Source organism: Ctenocephalides felis, unplaced genomic scaffold (assembly GCF_003426905.1).
Source record: "Ctenocephalides felis isolate EL2017-DRISC unplaced genomic scaffold, ASM342690v1 CF-g0.4_SCAFFOLD_01170, whole genome shotgun sequence".
In the NCBI taxonomy this organism is placed as follows: domain Eukaryota; kingdom Metazoa; phylum Arthropoda; class Insecta; order Siphonaptera; family Pulicidae; genus Ctenocephalides; species Ctenocephalides felis.
The window spans coordinates 65,267,744-65,289,454 of NW_020537324.1; the positions used below are offsets into that span (position 1 = coordinate 65,267,744).

Here is a 21,711-nt window from a genome sequence, read left to right on the forward strand (position 1 = left end):
CTGCTAAATCTAAAGAAACAGCTCAGCCGGTCGTCTCGAAAAACTATCAATTACATTTTTGAAACCGGTCCAGCCGTTCTTGAGAAAAAGTTGACGAATGGTCAAAAATCAGTGGGTCACATACACTACACACACACATAATTTTTCCGCCATAGACACATTTGCGAAAGAAGTGCTAATTGACCTGCGATCTATGGAAAGAGAAAGAGCGATTGGGACTTCGTTCATTTAAGATGAGCATAATTTCTTATAACATTCTAGACCCTCCCCCAACGAAGTAATGCCCAACGGCGGTTTCCGTGGTTTTCTCAAGAATACCGTGGGGACGAGAGACAAGGGAAAAGCGGAGGTTTTAGTCAATATTATAACCAGGCGGTATTGAGTCCGACATACCCAGGCAAAAGACCAGTCTGGGATTAATAAAAGCATTTCATACTTTTCCTAAATTTTGTCTCAAAAATTACTATGAGAAAAAATGAAATAAAAAAATCGAAGTGGCCGGAATAGCTCGTTCAGTGGCATACCCAGTGCTGGATTTACAGTAGGGGCGGTCGGGGCTACTGCCCAGGGCGGCAAATTTTAGGGGGCGGCAAAATTTGCAAAGTGAGAAAAAAATTCTTTCAGTTTCAGAAAAATGAGACATAAAAACTTAAGTAAAATTTCAGGGAGGGGGCGGCATTTTTATCACTGCCCCGGGGCGCCAAATTTTTAAATCCGGCCCCATACCCGACTCACATGCCGCGGATACTCGGTTTGAGTCCTTGTGCTGACAAAAGAATTGTCATTTAATTTGAATTAAATGTAAGAAGGAAAAGGAAGATTTACAATGGAGAAAGTAAGATATAGAGTAGATACAAAAGATTGTGTAAAAAGTAAAAATGAACTGTTGTAGGTTGCTAAATGCTTTAATTGTAAGTAAGCGAGGCCAATAAAAATAAACAAAAAAATTCAAAAGTCGAACTTTTCAGCGGAAAATAAACTTTACCTTCGGTTGATAAATATCCTAATGGAACTCTTTCCCCATATAAGATATTAAAAATATTGCAAAAATAATTTACTATCATTTACAAAGAAAAGCCTCTGCCGACCTTTGCAGAAATAACCCATCACATTCATTTGTAATTTATAACAATTTAGAGTTATAATTTTATTATGAACAGTTGCTTGACAAATGAAATATATGTCTCATGGACGCATTGAAATTACCAATTAAGTTTATAATCCTCTAAACATAATTTATGGCTTGCATGGCGGTCTTTCGACAATTTTATTATCATGATTATTTCATCATTTTTCGATTATAAGGACATATAAATGAAACAAAAACTTGAGCACAAACGCTAGAAATATTGTGCACAAGAAAACCATCATTATATAAATTACCGCCATTTTGTAAATGTCAAAACATACGAAACACATGTATAATTAAAGAAATGTCATTACAATCTTCAATTAGACTAAAGAATAAAATGTTTGTTAATATTTTCATCAAGATCGAACGAAACAAATTTCTAATTTCCTTAGACATACAAAGTAGAAAAATTATTCATCATGAAACCAATATAATCATAGATAAGGAATATAATATAAGTTACCACAATGTGTCAAAGTAAACAAATTAAAATACTTTGTCATAATTGACCGACAGCAACATAAAATTTCATTAAAACACTAAATACTTGGATATTATTATTAATATAATATCAATCAGCATAGAATGAAATCAATTTTATCACGGATATACAATAAATAAACTTCAACTTGAACACAAAACATTCAAAATATAAACAACCACTTCAAACCGTAAAATGTTATGATTGCGCCATGAACACATCCGCAAAAGGGAAGCAATGTTACCACTCGCAAAAACGCAAACTTTAGAAACAAATAGAGGAAGTGCGGGCAAAATGGCACGTTTTTTTTGTTCTTTAAAATTATTAACTCATTTAATGACATTATAACTAGTTTCAATCTTAGTTTTTACTCATCTTAGTTAAGTAGGAATTATAAAAATACATTGATTCAAAAACTGCAACTAATTATAAAAACCATTTTGTCCATATAGTACAGATATAATGATATACTGAGATACTTATACGTTTTTAAGAAGACAATTCACAAATAAATCGTTTGGTTCTCTTTGGGACATCAGCACAGGACCCATGAGCAAAGAGGGACCAAATCATAAATTGTAAACAACCTTCGCCGGGTTCAGAATGGAATAGAGGTCTTTGCAATTTATGCCAAACTCTTCTTTTTACCGGTAGATCCTTTGGTCTGTTTTTAGAAGTAGTTTGAGTAGAAGACAATTTGATAGGTTTTAATTATGTTTTTTCTTGACCCTATAGTTCTATATCATTATATAGTTTTATATCATTTTGTCAACTGTATAAGTATGTCATTTTGTCTGAAAGTGAACAAAAAATCAATAAATAACCAAAACTTTATCAAACACCTGATTATTGCAATAAAATTGTTCGAAATCAACAATACTGACAGAATTTTAATAGAAATAATTCAAATAATAATAAATGAGTCTCCAGACAACATGATAACTAGCCTTAAAATAAACTTTTGAAGGTGCAATACATGTTTGAACTGATTATTGTTACAAGCTACAAAACTGTGGCAATGACGCTCAACATCTGATAGGATTGTGATTATACCGCTCGTCACATATTATACAGTCGCGAAAACGTTACTGGACCACTGTGTCATTTCGCCCATATTTCCCTTGTCTTTATTCCACTTTTCAAATTTTCTAACTCTTATTTCTCTTATTTTTCAGATCATCCAAAATGCGTATATCAGACTACAGATTGGAGCGCGACAGCAACGGCAACACAGGCCACGTCGCACATTCGAGCTCTTGCACCCAGATCCACAAAATTCCGGACATTGATCCTCCGGTTATAGATCTTCATGCTGATTATGACCTCGAGAAGACCATTGCTGAAGGATGTTTCGCCAGGATTTTCTTGGCGACTCATAAAGGGACCAATACAAAGGTCGTTCTGAAAGCCATACATGCAGAATTGACATCTTTGAAAGATTTTATCAAGGAATATCATTACAATTATACTTTGAGTCACCATCCGAATATATTGTCTAGCTACAGAGTTTGTTTTAAGGTGAATATTGATAAAATATAGGTATATTTGATCATATTTTTATCATATTTGACCTTTACTTTTTTTATTCTAGGCCGATAATTTCTATTGTTTCGCACAAGAACATGCGTGCTATGGAGATCTAGCAGCAAATGTTAAGGCAGGTGGTTTATCCGAAGAAAGTTGCAAACGAATTGCTTCTCAATTGAGCGGTGCGCTAGATTTTATGCATTCAAAACAATTAGTCCATCGAGACCTGAAATTAGAAAATATTCTTGTTTTTGCGCCGGATTTTGCCAGAGTAAAGCTTTGTGATTTCGGCGCCACAGTTCGCGAAGGAACTCTTGTCAACCGCATCGGTTGCACATGGATTTCTTTCTTACCACCAGAAGTCTGCGAAATTGTGCGAAATGAAAGGTATATTTGTAAGTCCTCAGCTGATGTTTGGCAGTTGGCTGTAGTTTTATTTGTATGTCTAACTGGAAACACACCTTGGCAACATGCTGATAGCATTAGGGATGGAAACTACTCCGCATTTTTCCGTTACCAACGCAGAAGGACAACTAAGATTCCCAATAATTTCCGAAGGTTCTCCCCGCGTCTTTTGAGAATGTTTAGAAAAATGTTTGAACACAAACCAGATAAACGAGCTAAAGTTACTGAAGTCAACAAGTACCTAAAAGACTCGTGGACGGATTCAAAAATCGTTCATTCGAATTCTGGTTCAAGCAATATTTTCAATTACACACCATTGCGAGGTAAAGAATCAATTGCAGAAGGTTGCGAAGAGAAACCAGCTTCAAGAAATTCTATTGATGAAAATAAAAACAAATTAGCAAGACTGTTAAGTAGTTATGGACTTGAAACCACGGTGGACCACCAGGTAACGACAAAGCGAATTTGGGAATGGGTACTTGCATGCGAAAATCAAGATGCGCAAGATAGTGAATTATATTAATTCATTATATTATATTTTATTAATTTGTACATAGTAGTATTACTTGAATAAATAATTATATTTTAATACGTAGAAATTAGAAAAAATACCAAATGGTTTGAATGGGTTTCTTAAAATTATTGGTCACAAAAAATATATTTTTATCAATAATATTAGGGAAATACATGACAATAAAAAGGATACAAAAACCTACAATTATCCCAGGGGAAAGAATTTAATATATATGTGGTAACCAGTTATTATATCCATTATTTATGTTAATATATGACAATTTGATTTTGTGCCCAAAGAAAGCAACATGATATGCGTTTGTTAATAATTTTATAAAAAAGCATTGAATTCTTGAAAGACATCCAATCGAAAAGATTACTATTAATGATGATGTCTTAATTCAAACCTCATGATACTATTGAAAATTATTTACAAACGCTGATTCTATATTAGTAATCCATAAATGCATATTTTCAATGTATAGCGAAGAACATCTATTTTTTCAAAAATCAACAAATTGTATGAAATGTATTTTAAATGTTTGAATGTCTAAGTGTATATCAATAGTTTATTGTATTAGTTTGCAACTAATTTCAAATAGAATTAAATAGCAGTTATCAACTGACTCTTCTAATGCTATTTATAATTTTTAGAAATAAATGTATCTTATTTTGACTGAACTTTAGAAATCTCACCAGTAGTGAGTTAGATAATAAATATATTTTTAATAATTACTATTTATAATTTTGACAGAGAAATATTGATAAGAAAAAGAAAGTACATAATCAATTATACTTTAGAATTAAATTACTATTTTTTAATTTTGATTCGAATAAGTTAGTTTTTAAAATAAATATTTTAGTTACATAGTTTTGGTTGCCAAAAATTGTGATCTCATTTGTTATATTAATTATTAAGTTTAAATGTAAGCACATTTGAAAAATGTACAAAATTGTAAATATTGAATGTAATTTTTAAGTATGAGTGTATATAATGTAGCTAATTGTTAAAATATAAATCTATGTTTATAAAACACTTTTGTAAAAATATTTGTAAAATAAATGTTATTTGAGTATATATGATTTTTATTATTAATACATATTATTGCTCTAATACAATAACATAATTTAATTAATATCAATGTCATATGAATTATTATGAACCAAAATAAAAGACTTGATAAAATATGAATATTTATGCATTTCTACAAGTTAAAATAATTGTTAAATAAAATAATATACATAATAAATTAATATGTAAAATTCATATCTTACACAAGTTTTGTATAGTCAACTTTCCATTTTTAAACAATAAGCCCAGAACGTTTTATTTACACGTTTTCTCAGAAAACAGTTTCAAATTTAAAACATATGCAACAATAAACATATTTTAATAAACACCCATCTCCACATCATAGAAAAAATTGTATAAAAGTCACAATGACGTACATATTTCAAACATTTAGTAATACTTACAAAATATGGTTAAAAATATAGTACAATTGCTAAACTTTTTACACATGAAATAAAATCGATAGTATAAAAAATAATTACTATGTGTCATAATATAAATAATAAAAATATACACACCAAATTTCTGACATATTGAAGAAATTCCTAATTTATACAATAACCTTTTATATGGACAATTTTGTTTCCATTTTTATGGATGGTTTCTGAAGTTTTGAACCATGCGACGACCCCAGAAACTCTCCAAGTCAAAGGGTTTGAATTCTTTTAGCCTTGGATCTGTACTTGTGTTTCTATAAAACAAGGTGCTGCTGCAACCACCTTGCTCAATTTCTATCGCTACCTAAAATACAACTACTTTATACGAGGACACAGCACACTATAAATTTACTCATAGCTAATAAATCGTACCTTGTGCCAAGACTCATGAATAAAATTTATTAATTCTGCATGCTGTGGCGGATCTTTTGGGACCATTCTTTTGGGTCCAATTGAACTAATACCTCGAGAGCTATAAGTAATTTTTAAAAATGAAAGTATAAAAGAATTTACATAAAGTTTAATTCTACATTCATTATTTCTAAAATAAACAAGATTTTATAAACCTCATTCTACTGTAAACAATACTCATTTACAGTATGAGTCATAACAAAATAAATAAAAGAAATGGCCTTACCTTACATCTCGTACGTTTCGGTCCAAACGATCCATTTTTTCCATATTGTTATAAGTCAAAACTATATATGAATATATTAAAACAAGCTCGTAAAAGAATACTTAAGAATTCTACATTAACATAAATACTTAAAACTATTATCACGATATTTAGCAATTACTAATTGACCCTTGATAAATGCTTTGTCAGATATTACTTTAGAGAGCTTTGTTTTGATAAACGGCAATGGACGCCATCGAATGCCAACAAACGTGACAGCTGTCACTAGCAGGCTGCTTATTAAGTATAAATGGAGAGCTGGTCGAAAAAAACTGAATTATCTTCCATAACCTATAATGTAAAGTATCGCTAGGAGTAAGTGGCATTTTATTTTCAGGCAAAATTTCAACTTGTCAGAACAGATTTTTAACTTCCCGAAGAAGAAGTTTATGTTTTCATAAAAAATTTAGATTCGCTAATTTTATGTTTCCTCGACGTTTCAAGCCATTCTAAATCGAATGAGACCAAATTTGGAAAAGGTATGTGTGTGTGCATGTGAACAGATACTTTGCCGTAAATCGACGTTTTCTCAAAAACGGCAAGACCGATTTAAAAAATTTAAAAGCCATTCGATGTATCTCGATGATCGAAACTGGTACTAAAGTATTACGGTTCTACGACAAGTCTTTTAATTTTGAAAATTTGTCAAAGTTTGCAAAAATTAGTTAAAGTTATCATTCATTACAAGATTAAATCCATAGATATAAGAAGAGTATAGTAAGAGTAAAGTAAAGTATAGTAAGAGTAAATCCATACTCTTCTTTTATCTATGATTAAATCTATAGAATATTACTAATCATAGATAAAAAAGAGTGTGTTAAGAGAAGTAATTTGTTAAAAAAAATATTTTTTTTGACCGGCTGGCCAACTATGTGTCAGTGCCAGCCAATTGACGAACGCGTCGCTATTGCGATATGTTAGTCGGTTATGTGTCAGTTACATATGAAAAGAAGTCAGTGTCAATGTGTCAATTTTGTAAATAGTGAAGTGCTTAGAAGTGCAACCATCGAGTGCAAAGATGCTGTAGCAACATATAATCCTGTTTTTTTTTGTTTTTGAAATTTACTAGTTTTTACTTTGTTATGCATGTGACGTTAATTACAGCATTTTGTTAATTGATATCTATATTTAAAAATCAATTAATATGCCACCGAAACGTAAAGACAGAGACGCGGAGCCGTCGAAAAACCCGCGAATGGATCACATTCAGGCGGATCATGAATTGTTTTTGCAAGCTTTTGAAAGTATGTTATCAAACAAAGATTATATTATGTTGCATACGTAAACAAATAAATGATTCATATATGTGCTTTTAATTTTAAAATAAATTTTAACCTATATGTTTTCTGATTTATTTTAGAGCCTACACAAATTTATCGTTACTTAAGAACAAGAAACATTGTTTGTGTGAGTATTATCACCAAACAAAATAAAAGTAATAGTATCACTTAATACATGAATTCAATTTTTTAGCCTATTTTTATCAATCGGACATTACTGTATATGAAGCAGCGCATGTCCAGAAATCACAAAGCACGCAGAACTTTTAAAGTTGATATGATGCTTGAACAAGTGCTGGAAAAAAATAAAGGCGATTTGCCTTGTCGTCTTAGCTTAGGAGGTTATATGACATTAACCTTCCTTGGATTTTATGATAAAACTCTTGATGAGCAATTCGAATCTGTTAAAGTTGAGATTTCTTTACTTAAAATTAGTCACAAGAAGAGGAAGGATAGCACTTCAACTCTTATGCAGAGCTTGGTAAATGCTCTACTACTTTATAATATTTTGTCTCTAAACAATTAATTGCAAATGTAACCTGTTACCATAATAACACTTAGGACATTCCAACAAAGTTGAACCTGAAGCAAATTAGCGCTAAATGAGGCTATCTTAACATGTAATTAAAGTTACTATGGGAATTGGGTTAAGCCCATATAAGAATTTAAAAACAAATAAAATTTGTATTCAGTCAGATCATTACTGATCTGCCTTTGTCAAACAGGCTTCTAATGCAGTTTGAGTTTTATTTTTGCATTCTTTTATAACCCTCTCTTTATAAATGATAAATAATCTTTAACATTCTGTCTTGTTTTTGAATTCCTGTTAAAATTTGAATCATTTTAACGAATTGGTCCATAATTTCAGTCAGAAGTCTACTTAAGAACATTATTGAAAGTGTATTTGCTCTTCTTTGATATCGCCACTATCAATATTTTGTTTTCTTTTTGTTCAATTAGTTGTCTTAGACTTGAATTAGAAAGAGTAACTGTTACTTGAACTATTTCATCAACATTGTCCACATTTTACTTATATATACTGGTTTGTTTTACTAATTATTCTATGGTTTTGCTCTTATTTTGGTGAAACCCAGGGCTTAAATTGAAAAATACCAGATACAATTCAAAATTTTTATAAGAAAATAGTAATTTTTTGTTATCCAAAAATCTACTTAGAGCATTCAGACTTGGCCTATTACTCTTTAAGTTAATACAAATATGATCATGCAATAAAATGAAATTCAATTATTTCAGATTGGTTCTAACGAGGTAGTCCTTAATCCTTGTGATACAAACCCTCCCACACAAGTAACGGCTTTGAGTATTCCATCAGAATCATTTAAGCCTAATGGAGGACCATTATCGAAATCTTATATGCTACTATTGCATGTTCAGTGTCCTAACTTTGCGGCTAGCCAAACAGATGGTAATTGATTTATTATATAAATGAGTTACCAATTATCTTATATTGTTTATATATTTATAGAACCAATAATAAAGAAAATGAAAACCAGTAAAATTTATGGATCAACTCTGATTGTTTATGATAAACATGGTCGTTGTCTACTCACTGAAGGAGAATATGAAATACGCCTTCAAGAAATAGCATGCAATGTGAAAAGTAAGAATAAAGATTAATTTTATTGAACAAAATATTATTTGAAAGCATTTATTTACTCTATCTCCAGATAGAAAATATATAAATTCAAAATTGATGCTATGTATTAGAAGATGTATCCAATTATTATTATTTCCAGCAACATCACCTAAGAAGTTATCAAACTGGGAAACAATATCAGAGATTCCAGAAAAAGCAAAACATGAATCAAAATCCAAACCTTTTGAAATTTTCCAACACAGTCCAACATTGAAATTTAAGTTGTGTTGGACACAAGAGCCAAGTCCACCGACTGTTGAAAGACCAATGCCATATACAAAGTCAAATGATAACATCGAAGCAAACAAAGAGAATAGAAATATTTGCAATAATAATAATTCAATTGTAACAGAAAATGATAAGCTAGTAAAACGTGAAAGCAAAGTACAAGTTCTGTATCAATTTTTATATAACAATAATTTGAGACAGCAAACTGAATCCTGTATTGATTTTCTTTGTCCTTGGTGCAGTCTGAATTGCGGATTATTATATTCGCTACTGAAACATTTGAAACTGTGCCATGCTAGATTTACCTTTACATATGTGGTAAGTAGGCCGCTAAAATAATATGATGGCTACTGTTGAAATCTTCTTCGTAAAAATTTAATACTTTTTTTTTTTACTTATTTTGTTTGATTATATTTTCAGCCATTAACACAATGTGCTAGAATAGATGTAGCTATAAACGAGTTGTATGATGGTTCTTATGTTGGGGCACCTCAAGATTTGCTAGGCCCTTCTGGATTTGCATTTTCAAGGAATGGACCGACTCGAAGAACTATTGTATGTAAAAATTCAAAACCGGTTAAAAAAAGATTTTCTAGAGGCAACTTAATAGCACTAATCCTGTGTTGTATATTTATTTAGGTTACACATATATTAGTTTGCCGACCAAGAAGAAGTAAACCCAGTTTATCAGAATTCTTGGAATTGGATGAAAATGAATGCGACAGCCAAAGACCTTACATTACAGGTCACAATCGGTAAAATAATTTTAATACAATTGATTAAATTCTTGCATTTCTTCATTATATTTTTATTCATGATTTTATTGATTTTTAGTCTGTATCATCATACAATAACATGCCTACCGATTCAGCCTAAAGAACTAGATGTTGATTCAGAAGGAGAAAGTGATCCTTTGTGGTTAAGGCAAAAGACAATGATGATGATAGACGAATTCACAGATGTTAATGAAGGTGAAAAGGAGCTTATGAAAATGTGGAATTTGCATGTTATGAAATACGGGTATGTCTTTTCTTACTGAAATAGTTCAAATGGCTTCATAATTTTTGCGCAATCATTATTAATAACAAAGTGAATATATATTTTTTTAATTTTCTAGGTATGTGGGAGACTGCCAAATACCTTTAGCCTGTGCTATGTTCATTCAAATGCGCGGAAGAGAACTTCTAGAAAAAAATTTATATAAAAATTTTGTATTACATATGTGTTCTCTGCACGATTTTGGTCTGGTCTCACCCGAGATACTGTATCAAACAATACAAAGACTTCAAGATTTAATCAAAGAATCTGGTGATATTCAAAAATCACTACAAGAATCTCGCGATCAGCAAATGGAATACTGGTTGAAACATGGCATTCACAAACCTCAACCAGAAACAAAGCCCAATTTTTCAGGCACAAACAATAAAACAAACTTAGATTCACCAATGACTCGCAGGAAAATGACTACGCCTAGCCATAGCAGGAGTGGTTTTATGAATGAAAATTCAGTTAGTCAACGCAGAAAAATGCCTAATCAGAAAATGAGTAATATTATTAATGGTTCCGATACGCCGTTGAGGAGAAACCCGCCAGGAGCTATGCTGAGTCAGGTAAAAATTTACCTAACTAAAATGAATAATATTTAAGTTACCATTCCTATGCCATCATGAAATAAAGCATAACTATTTACTTTCAACAATATAAATACATTTATTGTGTAAAACTGCATGTTCTTTATAATTTGACTGTTGTTTCATATAAACAGCAAAAAATATTGTTATAATTTTATCTTCGGTTTCAAAAAGCGAAGTCAATACATCCCCAAATATAATGAAATAATTTTATGGCAGCTTTGTGCTCCAACATAATTTTTATGATTTAAAATCTATATAATTTACTTTAATGATTGGTTTAGAAAAATATCTAACTTTACGATTTTTATTACTTTTTAAATAAATGATTGACGTCACAGTTTTCAATTTATACTTTTATCTGTGAATACAAATGTAACGCTAAACAAACATGTTTATTTAGTTTTCAATAGAATTATAAATTACAGTAAAATATAAATAATGATAGTGAAAGTGCTAATTAATTTTTTGAAGAACAAAGTTCACAATGAGCAATTTTTCTTGAAAAAGTAGTTTTCTATGTAATTACTACAATTAGGCTAAATTTAGTCTAACAAGAAGAACCTCAGGTTTCCTCTTCTGAAATTTTGAGGAAACTTTGCATGGTGATGGAGTTGATAATCCAAATGAACAGTTTAAAATGTTATAGGTCTATGAGAAGTTTAATTATGAAAATTAATTGAAGTATTGAAAAATAGTCCGGGATATAGCAGCATTTAAAATATATAAAAAATTTAATATTAAATGTAAAAATGTATAGTATATGTGCTTGCAATATTTAACTATTTAAATATAAAAATATATTTAGTAAAATAAATTAAATTCATGCTGATGGGATTTCCGAAATAAAAAAAAATCAGTATATGCCTAAGCTATTGAGATATGATATTAGTATTGTGCTCAGCTTATTTTTTAAGGTTTTAATTAATGTTTTCAATGAACCACTTCTCATGGGGATTCTATAATGTTTAGAACCGTTTGGTTTGACTATCAACCTCATCACTATGCGAAATCTTATCAAATTGCTAGAAGAGTAAACCTGAGGTTCTCCTTGTAAGCATTAAAGTTTGTCATTACATTTACATTACATGATATTCTATACTTATGATTCATGCATTTTAGCTTTTGAATAAGTATAACTATGAATAGGTATTTGTGCTTGAAAATCTTGTCAGTCATTCTTAAGATTATGAATCCAAATGGAATTTTATATAAAAAAATGGTCATGTCAAGAAAATGTACTAGATAATATTGCTAGTGCTCTTACCATGTTTTAATTCATAATATTAATGTTTAACACAACAGAGAAGACGCTCAGAGGTGAATTTGAGAAATACCCAAAGTGAGGCTGTGCAAAGAAAACGAATGTCTTTAGCGCCAAAACTTGAAGCGAGGGGTTAATTTCGAAGCCTTTTATTTTATATACTGTGTGTATTACTACATATGTTAGTTTAATGTTTGTGTTATTTTAGTAATTTTATGATAAAGCACTGGCAATTTTATTTAAATGAAATATTGATCGAAACTTTTGATTATATTATTTCATTAAAATTATATTGTGATATTTTTGTTTATTCCAAAGCAATTAAATATTTATATAAGTACAAGCATTTTGCATTGTCGAAATGCTTAAACAGCACCTTTTGTTGATGAGTGACATTTATAATGAATTACACTTAATATTTATTATGAAACTATTTTAAGTGATTTGTAATCACTATAGTGAAAAAATAATTGATACTGCATACTGCCTTTAATCTATAACGCTAATTGTTTATACAATTATTATTCACTGCCTTTTATGTTCCCAATTACTCTAAATACTTAATATTTGTATTTAATTAAAAATTAGGACATGTATTTTATATCAATGAAAATATAGGTTCATTAGAAATATCAAACGTTTTGTCTTATTTTCAGTTGAAATTTATTTATTTACAGACCTGGATTTACAACATATCGATATCAAATTATTATTTAAAACTTGCTTTTAAAATATTTAATAATCACACACACAAATATATATATATATATATATATATATATATATATATTCCAGCCGGCCCAGCAAACGTTGCTTTACCATTTAAAGTATTTCTAAAAAATTTCGAGTGTCACAGAAAAATCACTAACTTATTGTAAAGTGTATAAATATATTGTATAATTTGGGTATCAATAATATTAACTCTTTGCGTTTTTAATTTTTAGAAACCAAGTATATATACAATTCGTTTTATGTCGACATTGAAGAGCATACTGTTACAATAACATCAAAATTTACTTTTGATAATTTTGTATAGAATGTTAAAGTTTAAAGTTATTAGAAAAGAATGCATCACAATTAATTTATTGATATGAGAAACTTGATAAAATGAATAAAATCCTATTTTAGAAACGATTGTTTTTGGCAAAAGAAAAGAAAAGAAATATTTTTTATTTACAAACAAATTTTTTTCAATATCGAAAATTCCAATTTGGACGTACGGAATACAGCTTGGGGAACATAAAGCATGCAATTCAAAGATTTCAAAACAAGATTTTGAAAGGAATTATAATATCAAAAATAATTCAAATTTTCAACTTTGGTTTCAACAATTTGCCTCAAGGCACGATGCCATACACCACTAGTTTTTTTTTGACGAGAAACAACAATTTAGCTCATTAGCTCATCTGTACGTCGTATTTGATTAATATTATTATGTACACGGGATCGTAAATAATATTAAACATTACATCTCACGCGGCTAGCTTTTATGTTACATATAACCTTAGTCTTTGAAAGTCTTCACAGAACATAAATTTTATTTTAAACTTCTTACGACACACGTCTCATCCAGCTAAAGTCTTTCAAATCAATTCAGAAATCATATTTAATAATAATATAAAGTAGTTTCGCACCTTTTCATGTTGTGACATATCGCATAATATAAAAAAGATTCGCGTATTTGTCATTAACCATTCTCCTCTCACTGAATCTGATGGTGAGATCCGAGAGCAGGATCGTATTTGGTGATGGAATTGAGAAATAATAGTTCCTATAAACACTAATAATTGACAACTAAATAGATAAGTATATAGTGAAGTTGCTCAAGTCGTACCCCTTCACTATAAGCAAACGTTTAAAATTTGAAGGAAGAAATTAATAAACAAGTGGTGTATGGCATCGTACTTCGAGGCAAATTGCCCGCACCGAATTAAAATTTTGGAAATCCGAATTATTTTCGATATTCAGAAAAAAACATTTTTTTGGATTTTATTTTCTTTTCCCAGAAATAATCGTTTTGTCAACACAAGCAGAAAGTTTTTTGAATAATAACTAGGATGCTTATTTTTCTCAAAAACTGCCATTTTTGGCAGAACCTGTTTTTGCCAAAAACCAATCACCACTTCTTTACATCATTACGAATTTAATGTGTTATTGGATCATTCTAATATTTTGGACTCAATTGTAAGTTTTCTACAGCAATAATATTATACTGATTTTTTATTAAGGTTTATTTGTATTACTCATTTGTCTTTTGTATTTAGGATTATAAATTATCTAAATAAAAATGATAAATATTTGAACTCTTCAATTCGTACGTTTTGGCACTGTACGTGTGTCAATATTCAGCACAGAAAATATTACATCGTTTTGTTGAACGCAAAATATCAATATTAATAAAATAATAAAATTATGTAGTAAGTAACATGAATATCTCAAATGAATATAGGCAAAAATAAGGTATGACTATTTAAAACCAAGTTGGTGAGGTAAGATGGGCAAAAGACTGGAAGGACTATACACTGGCAAAAACGATAGTTCACAATCAGAAATTAAATTATCCCTATAATGGTCCTAAAAAGAAGAATTTTCTTTATTTATACTAAAATTATTTAACTATATAAAACAATTATCAGCATATGTTCTAGAATCAGTATTTTTTTATTTAAAATTATAGTATTATTGGTTTTAAAAGTATAGTTACTCATACTGAACATATATCCTGAAAACATAGTTTTGAATTGATTTGAATTTTTTGAATTCCAGATACGTTGATTTATTCTCCTGCAGAGGCAGAGGAACTTTCTCTAAAGCAACAACAAATAATATCGGTAATTTGTTTAATTAATGTTTTTGATTTCAACTGATTTCAAACTGAGAAAAATAGTTGAAAACATTCATTTTATTTTATAGCAATTTTATTTTATTAAACGTTATTCTTCAAGAAAAAGCAACTTGTTTAAGAAGTTGGTGAAACTACTTCAATATGGTAAAAAAAATGACGAACTTGCTGATTGATGACACAAGAACAGTGTCGAAACGTACAAAATAAATAGTCCAAATATTTTACGTTTTTATTACAACATTTTGGATGAAAATAAATTACAAGTTTGGATCTGGTGGTTCTTTTGATCTGTTTGATTGCAGATCAATATATGTCACAGTCGCGTGCGAAGAAGAAGTGCATATATGGATATGCACATTCTTCTAGCGCCATATAAATATATATATATAAATATATATATATATATATATATATATATATATATATATGTATATATATGTTTATTTGATCAGCAATACGATCTATATTCTGTGTTCGCTATCGTACATCCTAACCTACTGTTTTTCATGATCAACCACTCTCCTTTTTTGTGTAGACTTATATTAGTTATGTATATATAATAGAGTTGCAACAATGCACTCGAAAGGCAATTTTTTACTTGAGATTTCATATGAGGTCTACAACTGCAATTTAAAATTTGATATCACACTGCTTGGGACAACACCAGGACAAAATTTTGCTAGCCCACAATCTTAACCTTTACACAACAAATGCTCTATATAGTGTGTAATACAACAAAACCTAATATTACACATTCCTTCGAATGGAAATAAACACATGGTGTGTTGATAAGTACAACAAAAATTAGTCAAATTAAAATACGTATATTTGAATAATTATAAGTAGGAGTAGACAAAAATACCTAGCAATATTTTTAATAATAACATAAATACCTAGCTATATTTTTTAGTAAATCTAATAGACGTAGCTTAATTTAGCCTTCTCTAAATTGTTCTAAAATGGTATCACTTAAAGGTACATGATAATTAAACATTATACAATGATACATTAATACTCCAATTAGGATAAGTTCTAATTGTACTCATTTTGAATTTATCAAACAATCGTATCAGAGGCTAATTGCTTTGTAATAATTATTTAATATTATTAATATTATAAATTTATTTAAAATATATTGGACAATTTCCACTGAGATCATCTTGTTGCTTATTATAAGTTTAAAATCAATTAACTTATACAATTATATATCTACAAATTCCTTGGTATTTTGCTAGAGCAGTGGATCGGATATTATTTTATTAATTTTCTAATAAGGATATTTTTTCCTACGAAGACAACATTGAAAGTTGATTGATATTATATGATGAGAATTTAATTGCGAAAAATGGTGTAATAAATACCACATTAATGCAAATCAATAGACGTGAAAAATATGAACTGATGTACGTGCAGTTATTATACTTGATGTAGTTGAAGGTTTTATCAAACCTGTATTGAATATATAATTTATTATTTAAGAATATCAACATGAAAACAATTATAATATAATATTCGATACATATGAACCACCAAACATAGGTGTATAAAAAATCCGGATAAATGAATTGGGTCAATGTCTGTAGGTAATAAATAAATATACGTGTGCATTTTTGCTTGGGGATGTTGGACTCATTAACAATAATACAGTCTAAAAACCCCCGATTTTCTCTTGCCTTTAGTCTAATTACTTCATATTAAAAGTACTAAGGAGTTATTTTTCCGTATTCTCACGTTGTGCACTAAAAAGTGGGCATGCAAAGAAAGGGTGTTCCTCAATGTCTTTTATACCAGAGGCTCTATTCAGTGATATATATATATATATAAATATATATATATATATATATATATATATTTATATAAGTATGTGTGTGTATGTATGTATATGTTTTTTATATCAATATCAACATCGTAAAGATTTGATGTTTGATGAAGCGAGGACATTAACAATAAGCAGTCTGAATGACCTTTCATATGAACTAGGGCATCTCCATATACGTCGTCTTTCATATGTGCATCAGCTTGGGAAAATATTCTCAAACAGGAAATATACTGCACATGTTACCTTGCACATTACAATCGTTTGTGGGTGATAGTCATCCTAGAAGTATTTCATTATTAAATTAACTGTATTTTGAAATTCAATGTACGTACTTTATGTTATTGATCTATGCGAATGCGATTGTTAACAAGATTGAATTCAGTAGAGTTAAAAAATGTAGATGTTTTGACAAGTTTGAGTGAACTATAGTCTTTTATTGAAGTAAAATTTCTTTAGGCGCGATTATGGTGTAAATCCGTCTAAATGCAACGGAAATGCGTTACGCCAGAACTGTACGATATTCGTTTTCGATGAAATCACTTTTATACGGGTCGAATGTGATTAGTCGTCGTGTATGTGAATAGATATCTGTCGTTGTATGCGTTTCGATATCAACAAGGAAATCGGCATAGATAAATAAACATTTCAAAGTTACATCGTAGTACAAATCTTGATTTAAAGAAAAATGCCTGAATCAGAAGAATATTTTACACTGTTTCTTAAAAATAATAAAACAAATTGAACATGTGTGCCGTGTACTAAACGTAGGTTTATTGATTAGAAATAATTTCTAGATTATTCGTAGTTTCTATAAATCTTTGAAGTTATTAAAATAGAAAATATTTTTTAGGCAAGACAGATATTACAGCTGTTCAAAGAATGAGATTATATAGCCAGCAAAAAAGTAAAAAAATACAAGCAGTCAATAAATGTATGTTAATTTTAATTACATAAAGTTCTTCAAACACAATTACATGATGAGTGAAGTTGCAAAAACAATATTTGTTTAGGCGTTGTTTAACATAATCCACTATGGGGACGAATATTATAGAATTTATTAATTACTTCATTTCTCTAATGAAGGTTCATTTCTAAATGCTAATTACAATGACAAACCGATCAGTTCATATTTGAAGTATGACTTTAATTACATTATTGTTTTTACTATACATATTTTTAATGCTATTATAAATATATAATTTATAATTTATCATTATATAAATGTGCATAATAGTTGACACTAATGAATTTGTGCATCACGAGAGTTACCATATTACTATAAACATTATTCAAAATTGTTATATGATCTATTTATTTTTACTCAAATGCCATCTTGTACAGTAGCAAATAAGTTTTACTTCAATTGCGTGTGAACGTAACGCGCACTCTTTTTTTTAACAAGATTGAACTGAGTGAAAAACCATGAACTAAAGTCTTTGATTTGGTAAGAAGATTGAATTGAGTGAAACTTGTAGTTGTCTAGTTTTATTTTTATCTTTTTCAAAATCTTCAAAATCCATAACTCCATCCAATAGAGTAGAGACTAAATTTTATGAAGTTGAATGTAAAGATTGTGACAGTTGTTATATTGGAGTAAGCTCTCAATATATTAGCAAATGAATGAGTCAACATATTTATAGCTAAAAATATTTATGAAATATAGAACGATGTTCTCTGAGCATATGATTAATCTCAAACATTCATTTAATACAGATTATGCTATTATTTTATATACGTAAAAAATGTTGATCTTAGAAGATTTGCTGAATAGTGTTTCATTTTACTAACTCCACTCATGTCAATGAACAAAGCTCTTCTTGTTTACATTCTGAATCTTATAAAAATTTAATTAACCTTTGTAAATTTGATTTATACCTTGACCATAGATTCCTCATCCTTAGTTCTTAGTTGTGTCCACATAATTACTGATAAAAACACAACCTCCATTTTCAAAATTGGCTTTAAGCAGTTTTTTTTATTTTTACAATGTTTTTTTGAATTTACCTAGTTGTTGTTAATGCAATTAGTGCTGAAGAATTTTTTCAATTGATCAGATGCATTAGTTTGTTTTTATTTCTAGCACTTCTTCTCGTAAAATTTAATTTCAGGTCTCAAAACGTATAAGCCATAATATATATATATACGAGTATATATATATATATATATATATATATATTATATATATATATATATAGATATATATATATATATATATTATATATATATGTTTAATTTGAGTTTAATATTCGGGCGTAACATCAATAAAAATATTTTTATTGATGTTACGCCCGAATATTAAACTCAAATTAAACATATATATCAACATCAAATTCAAGAATATTCAAAAATTATATATATATATATATATATATATATAATAGCAAGCAATTTCATGCATTTTGGTCAAATCAATTTAATACTATTTAAGGTCTTGACGAGATAATACTTAAGAACATAAAAGGTAAAACTATAATCCAATTCGATATGCCCATTGTTTTTGTGTTAACAAATCAATCAAACAAATTTACGTCTATTATAATGCTTGCATTTATTTCATTATATAACAAACGTTTTAATCAATAATTTCATAATTATTAATTAACATTAGCAATAGTATTAGAAGAGAATTTCTAATTATATTTCTGACTTCTTACCACTTCATAATTAGATAGGGAGTAATCATTTTTATAGTTTGTTCAAGGATTATCGACTTAAGTAAAAAACAAAATACTAAAAATTATAAATCATTAGGTGCATTTGTTTAAAAAAAAAATTGTTTACATCTTAAACCAATGAAATGTGATGTTTATGTAATAAAAATGGTTAGCTTTGAAAGTGAATGATTGAATATGAAAATAGATTAATTAAAATACATTATTATATTAGTCAGTTACTAATGTAGAGGTTATGACACAGTAAATAGCGCATAGAAGAAGATTCACGTTATTGGCAGAACGTTCTCCTCTCACCAGATCTTGTTCCAAAAAATCGAATAAACCAATGGCTAGTGTAAAAATGAGGTAATGATAAATAAATTATTATTATTAAAAAAATATATATACGAAAAATATTCGGCGCAGTTCTCTAGGTACAGGTGAACCATCATTAGACAATTCAACACAAAGTTATTGCCATTTTTGCTAGAAATCGGCGTATTTATTATAAAATTAAAAAATCACTTTATTAAAAATTATATGATTAGATTAAATTAATATGAAGGTGAAAACATAAAGGCGAAATTCTTTTCTTTTTCAACAAATTGATTTATTGAAACAAATTTGTATGTAACACTATAAATATTGGAGAATTAGAGAGGAGGTTCATAAGTTTTAATAATATAATTATTTTATTGATAATATTTTATATCTTAGAAATAAGTAATATGTTATAGAAAATCAACAATTACACAACTCCAATATTAAATTATATATGAATTTAAAATACTATAAATTGATATATTATGAACTATACATTAGAAAGAGGAAAGGTTGGATATTTCACATTGTGAACCAACCTTCGAGTACTAATAATGATTAATTATTATTAATCAATAAAGATTAAATAGTTGTAAAACTAGGAATATTTCGATCAGATTCCTAAAATGTATGCTATTCAGGTAAAAAGTAAATTTTAAAATAAACTTACTAAAATTTAAGACTTTATGTAAATGCCTTTATTAGCTAATAAAGCTACATAATAATACCGTTATTGAAATATTTTATTTATTATTACTTATAGTGAAATCCATTTCTGACATTTTTCTTTTTACAAATTAGTATCACCACAAGAGCTAATCAGTTTGAATCATCTGAAATTTCAGAATTTCAAATATTTGTGAGATTTTTGCAATTATTTTACTGATTTTATCCGAACAATTCATTTCAGATATTTATTTCAAAAAAATATTACGATCCAACTTTTTGGTGAGAAATTGACAAAACTGTTGCAAAATTTGACATAAATTTGACAATTTTCTGATGAAAATTTAAATTCTAGACAATTCATTTTGTTAGCATTTTTTAGCATTTTCATAATAATCTAAAAAATGAACGAAATCGATCTTTTATGCCAGCAAATTGTAAGAATAGTTTCTAAAAATAAATGCCCGAAATGAGTTTTTCCTCTAATAATAATGTAGAAATTTGTAATATATTTGAATAATTTAGGATATCGTTTAATATGTTGAAATTAAAGCAAAAATATTCAAATTGGATATACGGTTATGAATGAATCTATTCGACACGGGAACATATAAAAATTTATAATGTTAGCAAAATATTTAAGATATATTTAAGAATATGTTTGTTTATTAGTATATCTATGTGAATTTCAATTTCGCTTAATTTTTTTAACAAATTCTATCAATTTACAAATTGAGGCTAACTCTCCGGCTATAAGTGCATCATAGTGGTTAAGTAACGTAATAAAATTTACGGTTCGGTGAATATTGTGAAGGCTCGTTTGTAAGTAACACCTTATGAAATAGTGATATAAAGTGTCATCGGGAGACAATCACAAATTTTAACTTATTAGGAACTGAAATTATCATATGATATCGAAATCGATAGTCCGCGATTGTAAATCGATACTGGGATCAGAATCAGGTGACTTATTAGAGATAGACTTAAAAAAAAAAATGATATACCATTAGAATAGAGAGACTGATTAGAGGTAGACAATAAAAAAATGAGTAGGGTAGACTAGGGCACAAAGGTCCAATTTGACTTTGTGCAATTATATTGTG

General features: G+C 28.7%; 3 protein-coding genes across 3 annotated transcripts; 2 read left to right on the forward strand and 1 right to left on the reverse strand.

Annotated features, from left to right (window-relative positions):
* Positions 1-280: 280 nt before the first annotated feature.
* Positions 281-4,068, forward strand: LOC113367544 (serine/threonine-protein kinase meng-po-like). The gene is made up of 3 exons (XM_026609144.1): positions 281-375; positions 2,789-3,131; positions 3,205-4,068. The coding sequence occupies exons 1-3, from the start codon at positions 281-283 to the stop codon at positions 4,066-4,068; spliced, it is 1,302 nt and encodes a 433-aa protein (XP_026464929.1).
* A 1,403-nt stretch (positions 4,069-5,471) lies between these two features.
* LOC113366155 (MAPK regulated corepressor interacting protein 2-like) lies at positions 5,472-6,438 on the reverse strand. Its single transcript, XM_026607720.1, has 3 exons — positions 6,205-6,438; positions 5,940-6,039; positions 5,472-5,871 (listed from the first exon to the last, which is right to left on the reverse strand). The coding sequence occupies exons 1-3, from the start codon at positions 6,246-6,248 to the stop codon at positions 5,722-5,724; spliced, it is 294 nt and encodes a 97-aa protein (XP_026463505.1). The 5' UTR covers positions 6,249-6,438; the 3' UTR covers positions 5,472-5,721.
* Positions 6,439-7,312: 874 nt separating this feature from the next.
* Positions 7,313-12,462, forward strand: LOC113366149 (polycomb protein suz12-A-like). The gene is made up of 11 exons (XM_026607712.1): positions 7,313-7,487; positions 7,604-7,650; positions 7,717-8,004; positions 8,778-8,949; positions 9,010-9,144; positions 9,281-9,726; positions 9,829-9,963; positions 10,048-10,163; positions 10,243-10,428; positions 10,526-11,018; positions 12,345-12,462. The coding sequence occupies exons 1-11, from the start codon at positions 7,388-7,390 to the stop codon at positions 12,438-12,440; spliced, it is 2,214 nt and encodes a 737-aa protein (XP_026463497.1). The 5' UTR covers positions 7,313-7,387; the 3' UTR covers positions 12,441-12,462.
* Positions 12,463-21,711: the final 9,249 nt, after the last annotated feature.